The sequence below is a fragment of the Pongo abelii genome, chromosome 1, assembly GCF_028885655.2.
Source record: "Pongo abelii isolate AG06213 chromosome 1, NHGRI_mPonAbe1-v2.0_pri, whole genome shotgun sequence".
Lineage (NCBI taxonomy): Eukaryota > Metazoa > Chordata > Mammalia > Primates > Hominidae > Pongo > Pongo abelii.
The window spans coordinates 26883351-26898165 of NC_071985.2; the positions used below are offsets into that span (position 1 = coordinate 26883351).

Below are 14815 nucleotides of genomic sequence, written 5' to 3' on the forward strand. Positions count from 1 at the left end.
TCCCAAGTAGCTGGGACTACAGGCAAACGCCACCATGCCTGGCTAATTTTTTTGTATTTTTGGAGAGACGGGGTTTTGCTATGTTGCCCAGGCTGGACTAAACAATACTTTTAAAGTTGCTATTTTTATTTTACTCTCTTAAGATAGCTTTTGGCTCATTTATATTACAAAATATTAAGGATTGTGTTTAAAACAAAAGCAAGACTGTGCTTTCAGATTATCAATCACTAATGGTGTTTTTGAAAAGATTTTTTTAAATGCTACAGAAAATAACTGTTGAATACTTATCTCATATTTATGTTCAAGACAAGATGGATTTAGAGAAATTCTGTTTTTCCTTTTGAAAAATACGGTATTTGGAATTCAGATGTCAGTACATGGGTTTAATAGCAGATTGAACATAGCAAAAGAGAGGATTAATGAACTGCATAGAAAATATCAGGCTAAACCATGGAGAACAAAAAGGATGAAAGGTGCAGAAATGAGCAACAAGTGAATTGGTGAAAAGATCTGACATACTTGTCATTGGAGTCCTAGGTGGAGGACCTCTGAATAGAACAGGGCAAAAGCAAGCAAACTAATTTTTTAAAAACCCTAACATTTGAAGGGCTCATGACTAAGACTTTTTCAAAACAAATGGAGGATTTCTAGTGTTCTGGTGATGTGCTATTATTTGATCTGGGTGCTGGTTACCTGAGTGTTTAACTTTGTGAAAACTGACTGGTGTCATGATTTGTATGCACTTCTACTACATGTTATATTTCAATAAAAAAATCTAAGTGAATTGAACCATATACAGAATTCTATAAAATCATGAGACAAGTGTGACTTTCATAGGAACCGAATTTCAATAATATTCTCTGATATTGGTGTATTGATCTTGATTGATCTTTTTAAAAACGATTAAGAGAAATTAACAAAATTTCCTTTTAATTTTGTTGGAAATTATTTCAATGTAAGATCAAAGTACTTTAGTAAGCAGAATGAATTCATTTCTAGTATTAAATGTATTAAAATGAAAAATACAGCTGTACTTTAAATTCCATTTTTTGAATATTCATGAAAATAGTCCTTCCTATTTTTTAAAAGAAAAATCTTTAATTTTTTCATTGTGTGAAAGGTTGTTAAAATATTTACTCATATAACCTTAGTAAACTGTTCCTGAGCACAATCTGTGAAATTAACTCCCAGCCTTTTTAGCTTTTTTGCTTCATAGAAATATTCTGTGGTCTCTTCTGTTTAGTAAATAAGTATATTTTCTGTGTGATAATTGATTTTTTTCTTTTCTTCTTCAGTCCTGGCTTCTGAAAGAAATTGTTTTAAGTTGTTGAGCGTGGTAAACTATAGATATGTATAAGGAGCAAATAAAAAGTCCCTGCCTATTTTCCTCACTTCTCCTGACTATTTTGTTATCAGGGACTTTTTTTTTTTTTTTTTTTTTTTAAGACAGCTTTACAGAGAATGCTTTTCTATACTTAGATTGAAACTAGATAAAAAGCCAGAGTATTTTTAAAATACTTAATAAATTTACAGAGAGCATATTAGACAGTAAGAACTTTATTTTGAAAGTAAGCTGAAATTTGAGAAATGCTTTTATAAGTATGTAAAAATTATAAGACTGTTCTTTCTTTCAGATTTTGTATCAGATTGTACCATCTCATAAATTGATGTTGGAATTCCATACATTACTTAGAAAATCAGGTAATAGATAAATTTTGTTTTATACCTTGTGTAGACAAGCTGTAGACTAGGGACCAGCAAACTATGGCCCATCGGCTAAATCCACCCCTTTCCTGATTTTATAAATCAAGTTCTGTTGGAGTCCATCTGTTTATGTATTGTCTGCGGCTGCTTTTGCACTGTAGTGACAGAGCTGTGTAGTTGTGACAGAGACTGTATGCTTTGCAAAGCTTAAAATATTTACTATCTGGGCCTTTATAGAAAAAGTTTGCGTACTCCTGTTACACAATGTGAAGGCAGTAGTTTGCAAAAGAGAAATGGCTCGATTTTATATAATTCACTCCATTTTAATCCCTGCTAGATTTCAGCACACCATAGAAAAGAGCATGCTCCTTCATAGAAGGAAATCAGCTGGCTAAGCCCAAACTGGTCCTAGGACTGCCTAGGTTCCTCTCTGAATATGAAAGAACATGTATAAAATGCCCAAACAGAGCAGGTACTTTAAATAATGTCCTCAGTAGAGGAGTGTAACCCATATTGAGATCAAATTCACCACCATTACCTCATTAGCAGGTATTTTTATTGAGTTTTTCAGATTCATTGCAGGAGTAAGAGCATAATGAATTTTTAAAAACTGTTAACCGGAAGGCTTATGATTCAGTATTTTATCAACAACATATATGTATATGTTGTTGTATATATACAGTTGATAAAATGTATACATGTATATTTTAGCTTTGTACACTTTAATACCTTATGTAAACTTGAACTGTGTGTTAAAACCATTGCAGAAAAAGAAGAACACCGTAAACTGGGGTTGGAGGTATTATTTGGAGTCTTAGATTTTGCCGGATGCACTAAGAATATAACTGCTTGGAAATACTTGGCAAAATATCTGAAAAATATCTTAATGGGGTAAGAAACATACAGTATTTATTACTAGGTCATCATAAATAATATTTCCCAATATTTTAGCTAATATCTATCAATTTTTAAAGATCTTTGCTTATGTTTTGTAATTTCTTGAACTGTTCCTTCAGTTGTTTTCTGAGTACATTTTCTTCTGAAGCAAAGAAATACAGAGTCATAAGGAGAACATACAAAAATTCTATCAATTTTTTTATGCCATCAAAATAAATCCTGTACTTAGCACTACTGCTTGCTAAGGAATACGTATGTGTTTTCCATTTGGAAATAAAGACTAGCAGGGATCACTCTTTGCTAAAGACTGTGATTTGTGCGTCATTAACTTGTAAGATCACATGGGAAGCAGCTTTCCTCCTACCTGTGTTTGATCATTTTCAGTGAGTACTTTTAGGACCTCACAAGATCATCATACACTATTCATTTAACAAATACTCATTAAATCCATTTTGACCTGGGTATCTAAAAGTGTACCTCTGATCATAATATTGTTAGTGTCACATTTCGAGTAAAAGAAAATGAATTTCCTGTTATTTTTACTTAGTGTGTGAGAAGAAGGGATATTACAAAATTGTTTCATATATTTATTATATCCAATTTAGTTGTTAGGCAATTCAGTGTCAGTTGGAACTTGTTTCAGGCTTCAGATCTGACTTATCCTGATGGGACAGTGCTGTTTATAAAATAGTTTTGGTGTCATATGTTGACGCACTCACTGTAAACCATTTTCTAAATCTGAAGCCCTGAATAAACTCCTACTAGATCATAAGGTCCTCGAAAGCAAAGAGGTTCATTTTTTCGAACCTCTATTTGTTCTACCATAGGGGGCACATGGGTGCCAATAAGCATTTGCTCAATTAAATTATAGAGATCTAATGTGCAATGCAGACTGTAGTTAATATTGTATTGCATATAGGAAATTTACCATGAGTAGAGTTCAGGTGCTCCCACCACACAAAAAAGTTAACTAGATGTATATGAAACATGTTGTATACCTTAAATATATACAATGAAAAATTATTCACAGACACACAGAATTGCCTGCACTTAACAGTTTAACATATGTCTTAATGTATTTGTATAATAATGATATCTTCATTTGGATAGTAATTCATGGCAGCATATAATTTTAAGTAAGGTTTTACTTAAGTAATAGTAATAAATAATATTTATTGAACATTTACTATGTACCAGACACTATGCAAAGAGCTTTATATGAGACCTGCTGTACCCTACTACTAGAATAGTTTAATCTTAGTAACATTCCTATGAGATCAGTACCACTAATGTCCTCAAGGGCACTGAAGCTCAGAGAGGTTCTACAACTTGCCCAGGATCACATACATAGTAAATGGAAGAGCTGCTGTTTGAATCCAGGATTCTGGCTTCGAGTCTGTTCTGTAACCACTGTGCTGAACTGTCTGTTTAGTGAAATGGAAAATGGGATATGGAGATGGAAGAGAATAAAAAAGGATTTGCTTTCCTGCTGTTGCCTATCATGTGTTATGCCTTGGCCATATTCAGAATTTAGCTTGGAAGCATCTTCCTTGTCATCTTTCCGTAGACTCTAATTAAGTCTAAATTCTGATAATATAGATTTGTTTCCATCATTGACCCTCTCTTTTTGACATTTTTCTTTTCCAGAAACCACCTTGCGTGGGTTCAGGAAGAGTGGAACTCCAGGAAAAACTGGTGGCCAGGCTTTCATTTCAGCTACTTTTGGGCAAAAAGTGATTGGAAGGAAGATACAGCTTTGGCCTGTGAGAAAGCTTTTGTGGCTGGTTTACTGTTAGGAAAAGGTACATATTTTTGTTTTCATTTTATCTAGACACAGCTTTTGGCTGATTTTGAAATTACGAAGTATGGCCTTCATTTAGAGTTTACCTAACATGGTACCTAAAAATATTAGGTGCTTAAGACATAACTGCTTAATGGAAGAGTGAATCCTGAGTTGGGACCATGTGCTTAGGTTAGAAGCAGTGATTTCATATTGATTGTGAATGGTTTTCATCTCCTGACTTGAGTGTTGTTAGGGGGCATTAAGATACATGATATGGACTTTTCACAATAATTGACCATTTGGCCTTGTTTTATAGAAAGTTTACTGAGATTTTCAAGTGTCAAAATATTCTTTATTGATCTCACTGTTCTTTAATAGCTTCATATTATACTAATATTTACTTATCTGTTTCTGTAAGCGTGAAACATTTCCTCCACTTAAGAGAAAGAATACCTCCTACTAGCATATGAAAAAAATTCTCTTCAAAGAAAAGGGATATTGATTTTTTCTTCAAAGAAAATAAATATTTTGGGTGGTAAAATTCTTACCTGCTTTCTACCACTGAAATTATTAAAAGGTGGCCAGTACCGAAATGAAACTACCACAGAGTATGTCCAGAAATGAAGAAAATAAATCTTACAGTGACCACTAGTAAGCAGTCCATTGCTAGGGAGCTTAAGGTGTCCTGAAGAGATTCTCCAATTCACTTTTGAATATGGTTTCTATTATTTTGGAATTAGTAGTCTCAGTGAATGTAATACAATGTTGATAAAGAAGAAAATAAAAATTAATACACTGATGACAAGGAACAGAAAGGTGATTTGGATTGTCATTTTTCTACTACTTTATGAGTAGAGAGGCATCTAGCACAATTATCAAGGGGTCTCTTTGAGCAGAGTAGGAAGAGCTGGGTTAATTTTCCAATTCACTCACTTGTTATGCAACTTAGGTCAAGCAGTTAACTTTTAGGAGCCTTTTCTGTGAAGTGGGCATTGTAACACCCATCTTACTGTTGTAAGTATCATGTGAACATCGCATCAACGTGCTTTGTAATTTCTAAAGTGCTCTACAAATATCAGGCATCAGTTACTCCTGCAAGAGCCACATCTTCTCTCAGGCTGTTAGTGTGGGGTTGAGTCAGTCTCTTCATTAGTTAAGCTGGGTTTTCTTCTTGCTCTGGTTACCAACCCTACTTTATAGGATTCAAATTCTGGATGTGGTCTGCCTTTGCTTTGTGCTTCGAGTGGGGTATGGTGGCTCTCTTTCTTTCCATGCCCCGCTAAAAGCAAGCCAGGCCCATTTCTCCTTGGAGGGGCCTTTCCTTGTTGGGATTGAAGCTACTTGGTTGCCCTGTGACTTCAGCTCTCATGAACTTGAGAGTTAGTTTATTAAGCTTTTTCTCTTTGTTAGGGTGGGAACGAAATTTTTTCCAGCTTTCTATATAGGTACAGGCAAAAGTCTGTGTGCAAAGTATTTTGTTTTTTACTAAGGTAGTATGATATGTTTAGAAACACAAATTATTTTAGTAATACTACAGACATCACTGCTTCCCAGCTAGTAAAACGTTACTAGCTGGGTGCAGTGGCATGCAGTGTGCCTGTAATCCTAGCTACTTGGGAGGCTGAGGTGGGAGGATTGCTTGAGCCCAGGAATTTGAGACCAGTTTGTGTCCCATAGTGAGACCCCATCTCAGGAAAAACAACAAAACAAAAATGTTGGCAATTCTGGCGTACTAGTTTCAGGAATAATAAAAATGGTTACTATAGGTACAGTATATGTCCTTGCATTTTCTCAGAGAAGATGGATGCATACAAGCTGAAACTGTAATGAAATTAATTTTTCATATGTGATTTATGGTCTTATTCATTTACCAACTCTAAAAAACCTCAATATCCAGTTTACATTTTTCTTACAGAAATATGTTTCATTTGTCTGAAATATTTGACAAATGCTTGACAGTCCTTTGTGTGTTGTAAGACTATGAACAGCAGGTGGAACTTCTAATGAGCATGAGGCACCTGTGTGAGAGCTACATGGTCTCCACCTTGCTGCTCTCTACTTGGCTAGAATGAATAGATAATGTTTGACCATTTCTAACCTGTGATTTGTTTATTCTAATCCTTCACACCAAGATTTTCTACAGAGAACTTTCTTACTGTTATGAATGTAACTTTGGCTGATTTACAAGCTAACATTGAGAAGCAAGCTATACGAGTGCGCTTTTGGAGAAGGCTCATTTAATATGTGACTGTATATAACATGCCTGTCACCATCACTAGGGTGTGGGAGGAAGGGTAGAAAACAAGCTAAAGTCTATGCTTTAATTATGATGGATTAGAAACATCTTTGCATATAGGAAGAAATATGTTTCGTTGGGCACAGCTGAGAATATACTTATGCCATATTGGTAATACAAATAAATTTTGTATATAGGAAGACATGTATTTCATTGGGCACAGCTGAGAATATGCTTAGGAGATATTGATAATACAAATAAATCTACTTTCATAATCATTAGTGTGCTAAACTTAAAGCAGAATTTTAAAAATGTAGAAATATACTTGAAAAATGTGATGAGTATTAAAACTTTTTATTTTGCTTTACTTTTTAGGTTGTAGATATTTCCGGTATATTTTAAAGCAAGATCACCAAATCTTAGGGAAGAAAATTAAGCGGATGAAGAGATCTGTGAAAAAATACAGTATTGTAAATCCAAGACTCTGATACTGAGTTTTAGTTATTTCACAGTAGTAGCTACACAGTAAGTAGCTCAGTAGTTATTGAAAGTATTTATGTAGTGTATTAAGAAGCTTATATTACTACGAAAAACTGATTTTTATATATTTTTATATTTTTGTATTATTTATAGCTAGAGAAACAATATTACTGCCTTTGCTTTTTGTAACTATGTCTGTTTTCTTTTTTGTAATGTTAAATGTTACATTCGTTAAGGAATAATTCTTCAAATGATAAACTAATTAGACAGTATAGCTCTATAGCAGTTATTGTTTGCAAATACTTTGCCTCTGGCTATTGTGTAATAAACTGTAACTTGTAGTGCTGTGAAATGTATTTATATTCTACTTTTATATTCTAATTAATCCATTTTAGGTAAACCACCATGAAGAAATATATTGGTGATGAGTTCTGTTGAGGAATTTCGAAAAGAGAGAAGGATTTAGAAAAAGACTCTTTCTCGGCTGGGCGCGGTGCCTCACGCCTCTAATCCCAGCACTTGGGAGGCCGAGGTGGGTGGATCATGAGGTCAGGAGTTCGAGACCAGCCTGGCCAACACAGTGAAACGCTGTCTCTACTAAAAATACAAAAATTAGCTGAGCGCAGTGGTGGGCATTTGTAATCCCAGCTACTTGGGAGGCTGAGGCAGGAGAATTGATTGAACCCGGGAGGCAGAGGTTGCAGTGAGCCGAGATTGCACCACCGCACTCCTGCCTGGGCGACAGAACTAGACTCTGTCTCAAAATAAATTAAAAAAAAGACTCTTTCAGGATAAAGACCTGACAGTTTGGGGCAAAATAACCTCCTGCTAGAGAGAGACCTTTGACTCTAGAGGACTAATTTGGGTCATAGCAGTAGAGTGGGCTGGCTGTTTTCAGCTGGCACTGGCCTAACTTTAAAGGGCTCGGCGTTTTTGGTGCCTGGCACAGCAGTCTAAGATCACGAGGTCAAGAGACTGAGACCATCCTGGCCAACATGGTGAAACCCTGTCTCTACTAAAAATACCAAAAAAAAATTAGCCAGACTTGCTGGTGTGCGCTTGTAGTCCTAGCTACTCGGGAGGCTGAGGCAGGAGAATCGCTTGAACCTGGGAAGCGGAGGCTGCAGTGAGCTGAGATCATGTCACTGCACTCCAGCCTGGTGACAGAGCGAGACTCTGTCTCGGAGAAAAAGAACTCACGCGTCCCCTCTCCTTTTTCTCTTGGAAATGAGGATGCAGCGGTATTTAGCTGGACAGTGGAGGAAACTCACCAGTGGACTAGTGTCCCTGAGTCACACAGTAAACCCACGGGGAAAACCTGGCCAGAAGCCAACAGCAACTTTCCTGGAATATGAGCTGGGCTTTATAATATGTTGGGATAATTGGTAGAATAAGTGCTTCTTCAGAAATGTCTTGGCTTTTACATTTACTGCTGGGATAACTAGTAATTGAGTTCCATGAAGACTCACTAACTTCAGAGCAAGTCTAATATTTAGATGGCGAGACACACATTTCCCTTTGGCTTATATTCCTACTAATTCTAAACCATCTGCAAGAAGGTTAGGGGGCAAATTGTGCTTTGTCAATAGTTTATATTTCAATATTACTTAGTAAGAAAGGTCTATCAATAAAGAAGCACTTAGAAAGTACATGTAAAATGAGCAGGCGTTCCACAGAGCCAAAATAAACCAAGTTAAAGCTTCCACATAAATAGGGGTAGCTTTACTGCTGGGAGTCCATGATTCGGTTTTGTAGGAGTTCTGTATAAGACCAATACTCTAGCAATGAAATTCCCAGACGATGTGGAAAAAATCTGAAAGCATCGGCCAAGATATACTTCCTGAAACTTTTAGTCAAAAGCTATAAAATAGGATTATGATTTCTCTTGATCTCTAAGAAAATGGAGGTGAGAATAAAAGAAATGAGTAGATATGATTCTTGGTTTCCATACAAAGCTGTCTCAACATTTTTACATCAAATGTTCTTATCTAATTGTTCAGTAAGAGTAGTGCAAGTCACCTGTGAAACGTTTTTTAGGTCCGCTGATGTTTAAGCTGCTTCCATGAATAACAGTAACAGCTAAAATTGGGCTTTACCTTTCATTGTAAAACCACCACAGTCCTATGAATTATTCCTATTTTACCAATAAAGAAAATGAGGTCATTGGAGATGAAGTAACTTGCCAAGGTCACAGCTTATAGGTGTTGGCACCAGGATCCTAACCCAATCAGTGTGGTTCCAAAGATCACACTCTCATGTAGTACCTGTATGGCCTCCCAGTGCAGTCAGTGTTGACTTCATGCAGAGCACTGAGCCAGGTGGTGGAGTGAGACAAAGCAGCAAAGGTAAGAACCCAGACCTGCTCATTTCTGCCTGCCAGCATCATTTCACAAAGCCCCTGACCCTGTGACGACATGCAACTCTCTGGAAAGATGCCTTGAAGACAAAACAGCATAGAGCCCAGGGCACCCCCACATTACTTGCCTGAGTCACTACATTCCTTAAATGACCCCAGTCCTTGCCTTTTCCTACACATGAGATGTCTGATGGGATTAGTGATTATGCTTCTGTAATCCATAACAGATGTACTCTTATACCTAAACCTTGATGAGATTCTGGTTGAATGTAACTTTTGAGCAAGTTTGATGTGATTTTGCACTGTACTGAACCCTACCACCTGTATATAAGCAGTGAGCTGAAATACTGTGCTGCAACAGTCTGACAGGACTGCTTGCTTATATGGTTACTACTTATAACCATTCGTCATGACTACTTTAAGACACTTTAACATAACTAAAGATAATTGAAAGTCTTGTTTTCTCCTTGAAACCTCTGAATGTATATATTTAGGATGTACAATCTGATGTTTTGATATACATTCTGAAATTATCACTATAATCAAGCTAATTAATGTCTTCATTACCTCTACGTAATTACCATTACGTATGTATTGTGTATGTATGTGTGATGAGAAGATTTAAGATCTTTCTTAACAAATTACAAGTATGTAATACAGTACTGAACTGTCATCACCATGCTGGACATTGGATCTCCAGAAATCGTTCATCTTGTATCACTTAAACTTTGTGCCATTTGACCAGTATCACTCCATTTCCCCCTTCCCTCAGCCTCTGGCAACCATCTTACCCTCTGCTTCTATGAACTGGGCTCAAATTTCACATACAAGTGAGATGATCATGCAGTATTTCTCTTTCTGTGTCTTGCCTGTTTTAATTTTGCTCAGCACGATGTCCTCCATGTTCTGAATGGCAGGATTTCTTCCTTTTATAAGGCTGAGCAGTATTTAATTGTAATTTTATAAACCCTATCTTTATTCGTCTATCAAAGGACATTGAGTAATGCTGCAATGAACATAGGAGTGCAGATATCTCTTTGCAATCTTGATTTCAATTCTTTTGGGTATATACCCAGATATTTCTATTTTCAATTTTTTGGGGGACCTCCATATTGTTTTCCATAACTTACATCCCCCAACAGCAGCATACAAGTGCTTCCTCTTCTCTTCATCCTCCCTAGCACTTATCTTTGACCTTTGATACTATTCATTCTACCAGGTGTGAGGCTGTATCTCCTGGTTTGATTAGCATTTCTGTCATGACTGGAGATGTTGAGCACTTATTCATATACCTGTTAGCAATTTGAATTTCTTTTGAGAAGTGTCTATGTAGGTCTTTTCCCCATTTTTAAAATGGAATTATATTTTTGTTATTGAGTTGTATGAGTTCTTTCTATATTTTGGATTATTAGCCCCTAGCTGATTAATTATATGGAATGTGAATTACATCTCTGTAAAGCTGTCAACACCCTATTCCCTTCCCACTCCCCTCATAAAAAGAAATAAAAGAATGTTCTATGGAGTCAGAAAGGTCTGGGTTCAAATTCCAGCATGGCTGAAGCCCCCCACCTAGCCTGGGCCTCACCTTTATTCTGTAAAATGGGATGGTCTGGAAAGGTTGATATAAAGTGCTGAGCGTGGGTCCTGGTAAATGTTTTTTCTCAATAAATAGAAACATTGTTTTATGTTAACGTTTTTGAAAAAGGAAAAGCAACAAAAATTAAGAAAAAAACAGATAGGTGTGCCCTTTTGGACCCAGTTATTTACCTATATTTACAGCACAAGGGCTTTTTCTGCTGGATTGAATTAGAATCTTTGTATTTTAAATATTCCAAAAGGAAACAAGCAAGACCCTTGATGGATGGTCTACAAATAATATGACTAACATCTGAATAAGTCAATCCAAGATTCATGCTTCTAAACCAATCTGCCACCAAGTAGGAGTCGACTCAGTCCAACAAAAAATACAGAGCCGACTTCTATGTTGTTTTCATAGTTATGGAGGTAGCCTTTAGCTCAGTGAGAAGAGGCGGCTCTTTGTTTCTGCCTGTCAGTCCCATAGTGATACCACTGCCAGTTGTTTAATTACAACTCCCCTCATGCCTATACCAAGAACTCCCAGATAATCTTATCAATGGAACTGAATCTTCAGTCAATACCACTCTTCAGTAGGCTGCATCTGAGACAAATTTTTCCAAATGAAGAACAAATAAAAGTGATAACTGTACTTTTATTCTTTTTGGGTACATCATGATGGAATGAAAAAGATCTGGGCTGTAATTCAGAACACCTGAATTGTGTTGCCATCTCTATTCATCTAAAGTGGGGCCCTAAAATATTTCACTGAACCCCTCTTGGACTTCATTCATTCATATGTTCACTGGTAATGTATCTACCTTGCTGACTTGTCTTGAGAGAACTGAAGATCAAATGAAATGTAGTGTGAGAAAATACTTTGTAAACTGTAATGCTTCGTACAAGTGAGTTGTTATACTTTCTCTAATCTCAGGTACAACCTGTTCATCTTTAGACTGTGAGAGAGGGAGTCTGAAGGCAGATAGATAGTTACATCAGTAAACTATATGAGAAGCTACTGAGCTAGAACGTTTCTTTTTATATTTTTTCTGTTATGTTCCATGACCTGATTTAGGATAAACACCTGACTCTCAACATCACTTTTTAAAAGGCACTTGCACTGGGCATGGTGGCTCATGCCTATAATCCCAGCACTTTGGGAGGCCGAAGGGGGTAGATCACTTGAGCCCAGGAGTTCAAGACCAGCCTGGGCAACATGGTGAAACCACCGTCTCTACAAAGAAAAAAAAAAAAAAAAGTAAAAATTAACTGAGCATGGTGGCACACACCTGCAGTTCCAGCTACTGGCACTCCAGCCTGGGTGACACTGAGACCCTGTCTTGCGGGGTGGGGGGGCGGGGGGTGGATGTTAAAAGGCAATACTATATATGAAACTGTGTGTGCATGTGTGTGAATGTGTGTGTTACTGCTATGGGCTGAATTGTGTCCCCTAAAAAAGAATGGTTGAAGTCCTACCCCCCAGTACCTCAGAATGTGACCTTATTTGGAGATAGTTTTTACAGAGACAATCATGTTAAAATGAAGTCATTATGGTGGGCACTAATCCAGTATGACTGATGTCCTTATAAAGGGAAATTTGGACATAAACGCACACAGGGAGAAGGAGCACCATGTGAACATGAAGACAGAGCTCAGGGTGATGCATCCACAATTCGGGAATACAAGATTGCTGGCAGACCCCACGAAGCTATGGATCAGGCATGGAGCAGTGTCCCTTGCGGCCTTCAGAAGGAACCAACCCTGCCAACATCTTAATCTCAGACTTCTGGGCTCCACAGCTGTGAGACAATAAATTTCTGTTGTTTAAGCCACCAAGTTTGTGGCTGTGTTACAGCAGCCCTAGCTAATTTTTTAAAGGATTATGTTTGCTTCAAAAGTGGAAACTGAAGTGATTTCAGATACTCTGGTCCTAGCTTATAGTTTCAGAGTTATTTCATAAGCTCACCTAACATTCAGTGAAAATGTGTTTTCTGTTCTTTTCCATCCATAACTTATCTAAAAGCCCCACTCAACTTTCATTATGATATTCTTAATCCACTGCAGCTGATTGTCATCTCTCCGTCCTTGGGATCCCTAATGGCAGTTTGTTCCTCCCTTACTGTTACCTTAATCTTATATCTGCCTGTATTATTTGGATACTTTAATCCTTTTTTCTCAGAGCATAAACTCCTTGAAAAAGTTTGTTTTATATGTCAGTTTTCTGTTAACATTTCTCTTCCAGCATAATACTTCACACAAAATAGTATGTATTTACTGAATTGACACCAAGACAGCTTTTGTAAAATTATTGCATGATTATTATATAATTACATATATATATTTTTTGAGATAGAGTCTCGCTCTGTCACCCAGGCTGGAGTGCAATGGTGCAATCTCTGCTCACTGCAACCTCCGCCTCCTGGGTTCAAGCGATTCTCCTGCCTAAGCCTCCTGAGTGGCTGGGATTATAGGCACATGCCACCACACCCAGCTAATTTTTTTTTTTTTTTTTTTTTAGTAGGGACAGGGGTTTCACCTTGTTGGTCAGGCTGGTCTCGAACTCCTTACCTTGTGATCTGCCCACCTCGGCCTCCCAAAGTGCTGGGATTACAGGTGTGAGCCACCACGCCTGGCCATAATTACATATATGATTATATCTAAAACGTAATATCATCTGAAATGTTACATATTTTAATAATCAGAAACTCACGCTGTCACCGTCTGATCAGATTCTGCCCGCCTATCTTTCCCTGCTAATCTTGCAGTGACTCTGCTCAAAACAATAAGATCTCCATATTTTTCACGACAAAGGGAAAATGGAGACATAAATGTCATGAGATCAGAAAATACTCTCAGAAAATACTCTACATGAATGAGATAATGCACTCATTCTTACATATCCCAGGGTTTGATGGTTCTGAGAAGGCAATGGGGGTGAATTCACTGGCTGAAATTAGTCCATGTTACTCCTCCTGCTTAAGGCTTCCAGAAGCATGACATTCTGTGACATTTGAGCAAATAACCCAGAAGAAATAGCACAGGCAACAGTGAATCATGGATGACATTTATTTTATTTTAATTTTTATTTATTTTGAGACAGGGTCTCACTCTCTCATCCAGGCTGAAGTGCAGTGGTGCAATCATGTCTCATTGCAGCCTTGAACTTCTGGGCTCAAGCAATCCTCCTACCTCAGCCTCCTGAGTAGCTGGGACCACAGCCATGCACCATCACATCTGGCTAATTTTTTATTTTTATTTTTTTTGTAGAGACAGAGTCTCACTATGTTGCCCAGACTGGTTTCAAACTTCTGGGCTCAAGCCATCCACCCACCTCAGCTTCCCAAAGTGTTGAGATTATAGGTGTAATCCATGTTTTAAAAAGCACCACTCAACTAGGTACACTTTTTTTTTAGACAGAGTCCCACTCTGTCACTCAGGCTGGAGTGCAGTGGTGTGATCTCGGCTCACTGCAGCCTCTGCCTCCTGAGTTCAAGTGATTCTCCTGCCTCGGCCTCCTGAGTAGCTGGGATTACAGGCGTGTGCCACCACACCCAGCTAATTTTTTTGTACTTTTAGTAGAGGCAGGGTTTCGCTATGTTGGCCAGGCTGGTCTCAAACTGCTGGCCTCAAGTGATCCACCCGCCTCGGCCTCCCAAAGTGTTGGGATTACAGGCATGAGCCACCACACCTGGCCAACTAGGTGTAATACTGAACAGTACAAATAGGAAAGCAGGACTATGCTGATGATCATTCTGACTACTCCCTCCTATCTATCTATCTATCT

General features: G+C 37.6%; 1 protein-coding gene across 4 annotated transcripts in view; it reads left to right on the forward strand.

Annotated features, from left to right (window-relative positions):
* TAF1A (TATA-box binding protein associated factor, RNA polymerase I subunit A) overlaps nt 1-7452 on the forward strand; it is a 31788-nt gene extending 24336 nt beyond the window's left edge. For all 4 annotated transcript variants that reach the window (XM_054520003.2, XM_024239470.3, XM_054520010.2 and 1 more), the window contains 4 exons: nt 1635-1701; nt 2472-2595; nt 4249-4403; nt 6996-7452. In XM_054520003.2, the coding sequence (XP_054375978.1) occupies nt 1635-1701; nt 2472-2595; nt 4249-4403; nt 6996-7108 (459 nt within the window). In that variant the 3' untranslated portion in view covers nt 7109-7452. The remainder of the gene's footprint in view (nt 1-1634; nt 1702-2471; nt 2596-4248; nt 4404-6995) is intronic.
* Nucleotides 7453-14815: the final 7363 nt, after the last annotated feature.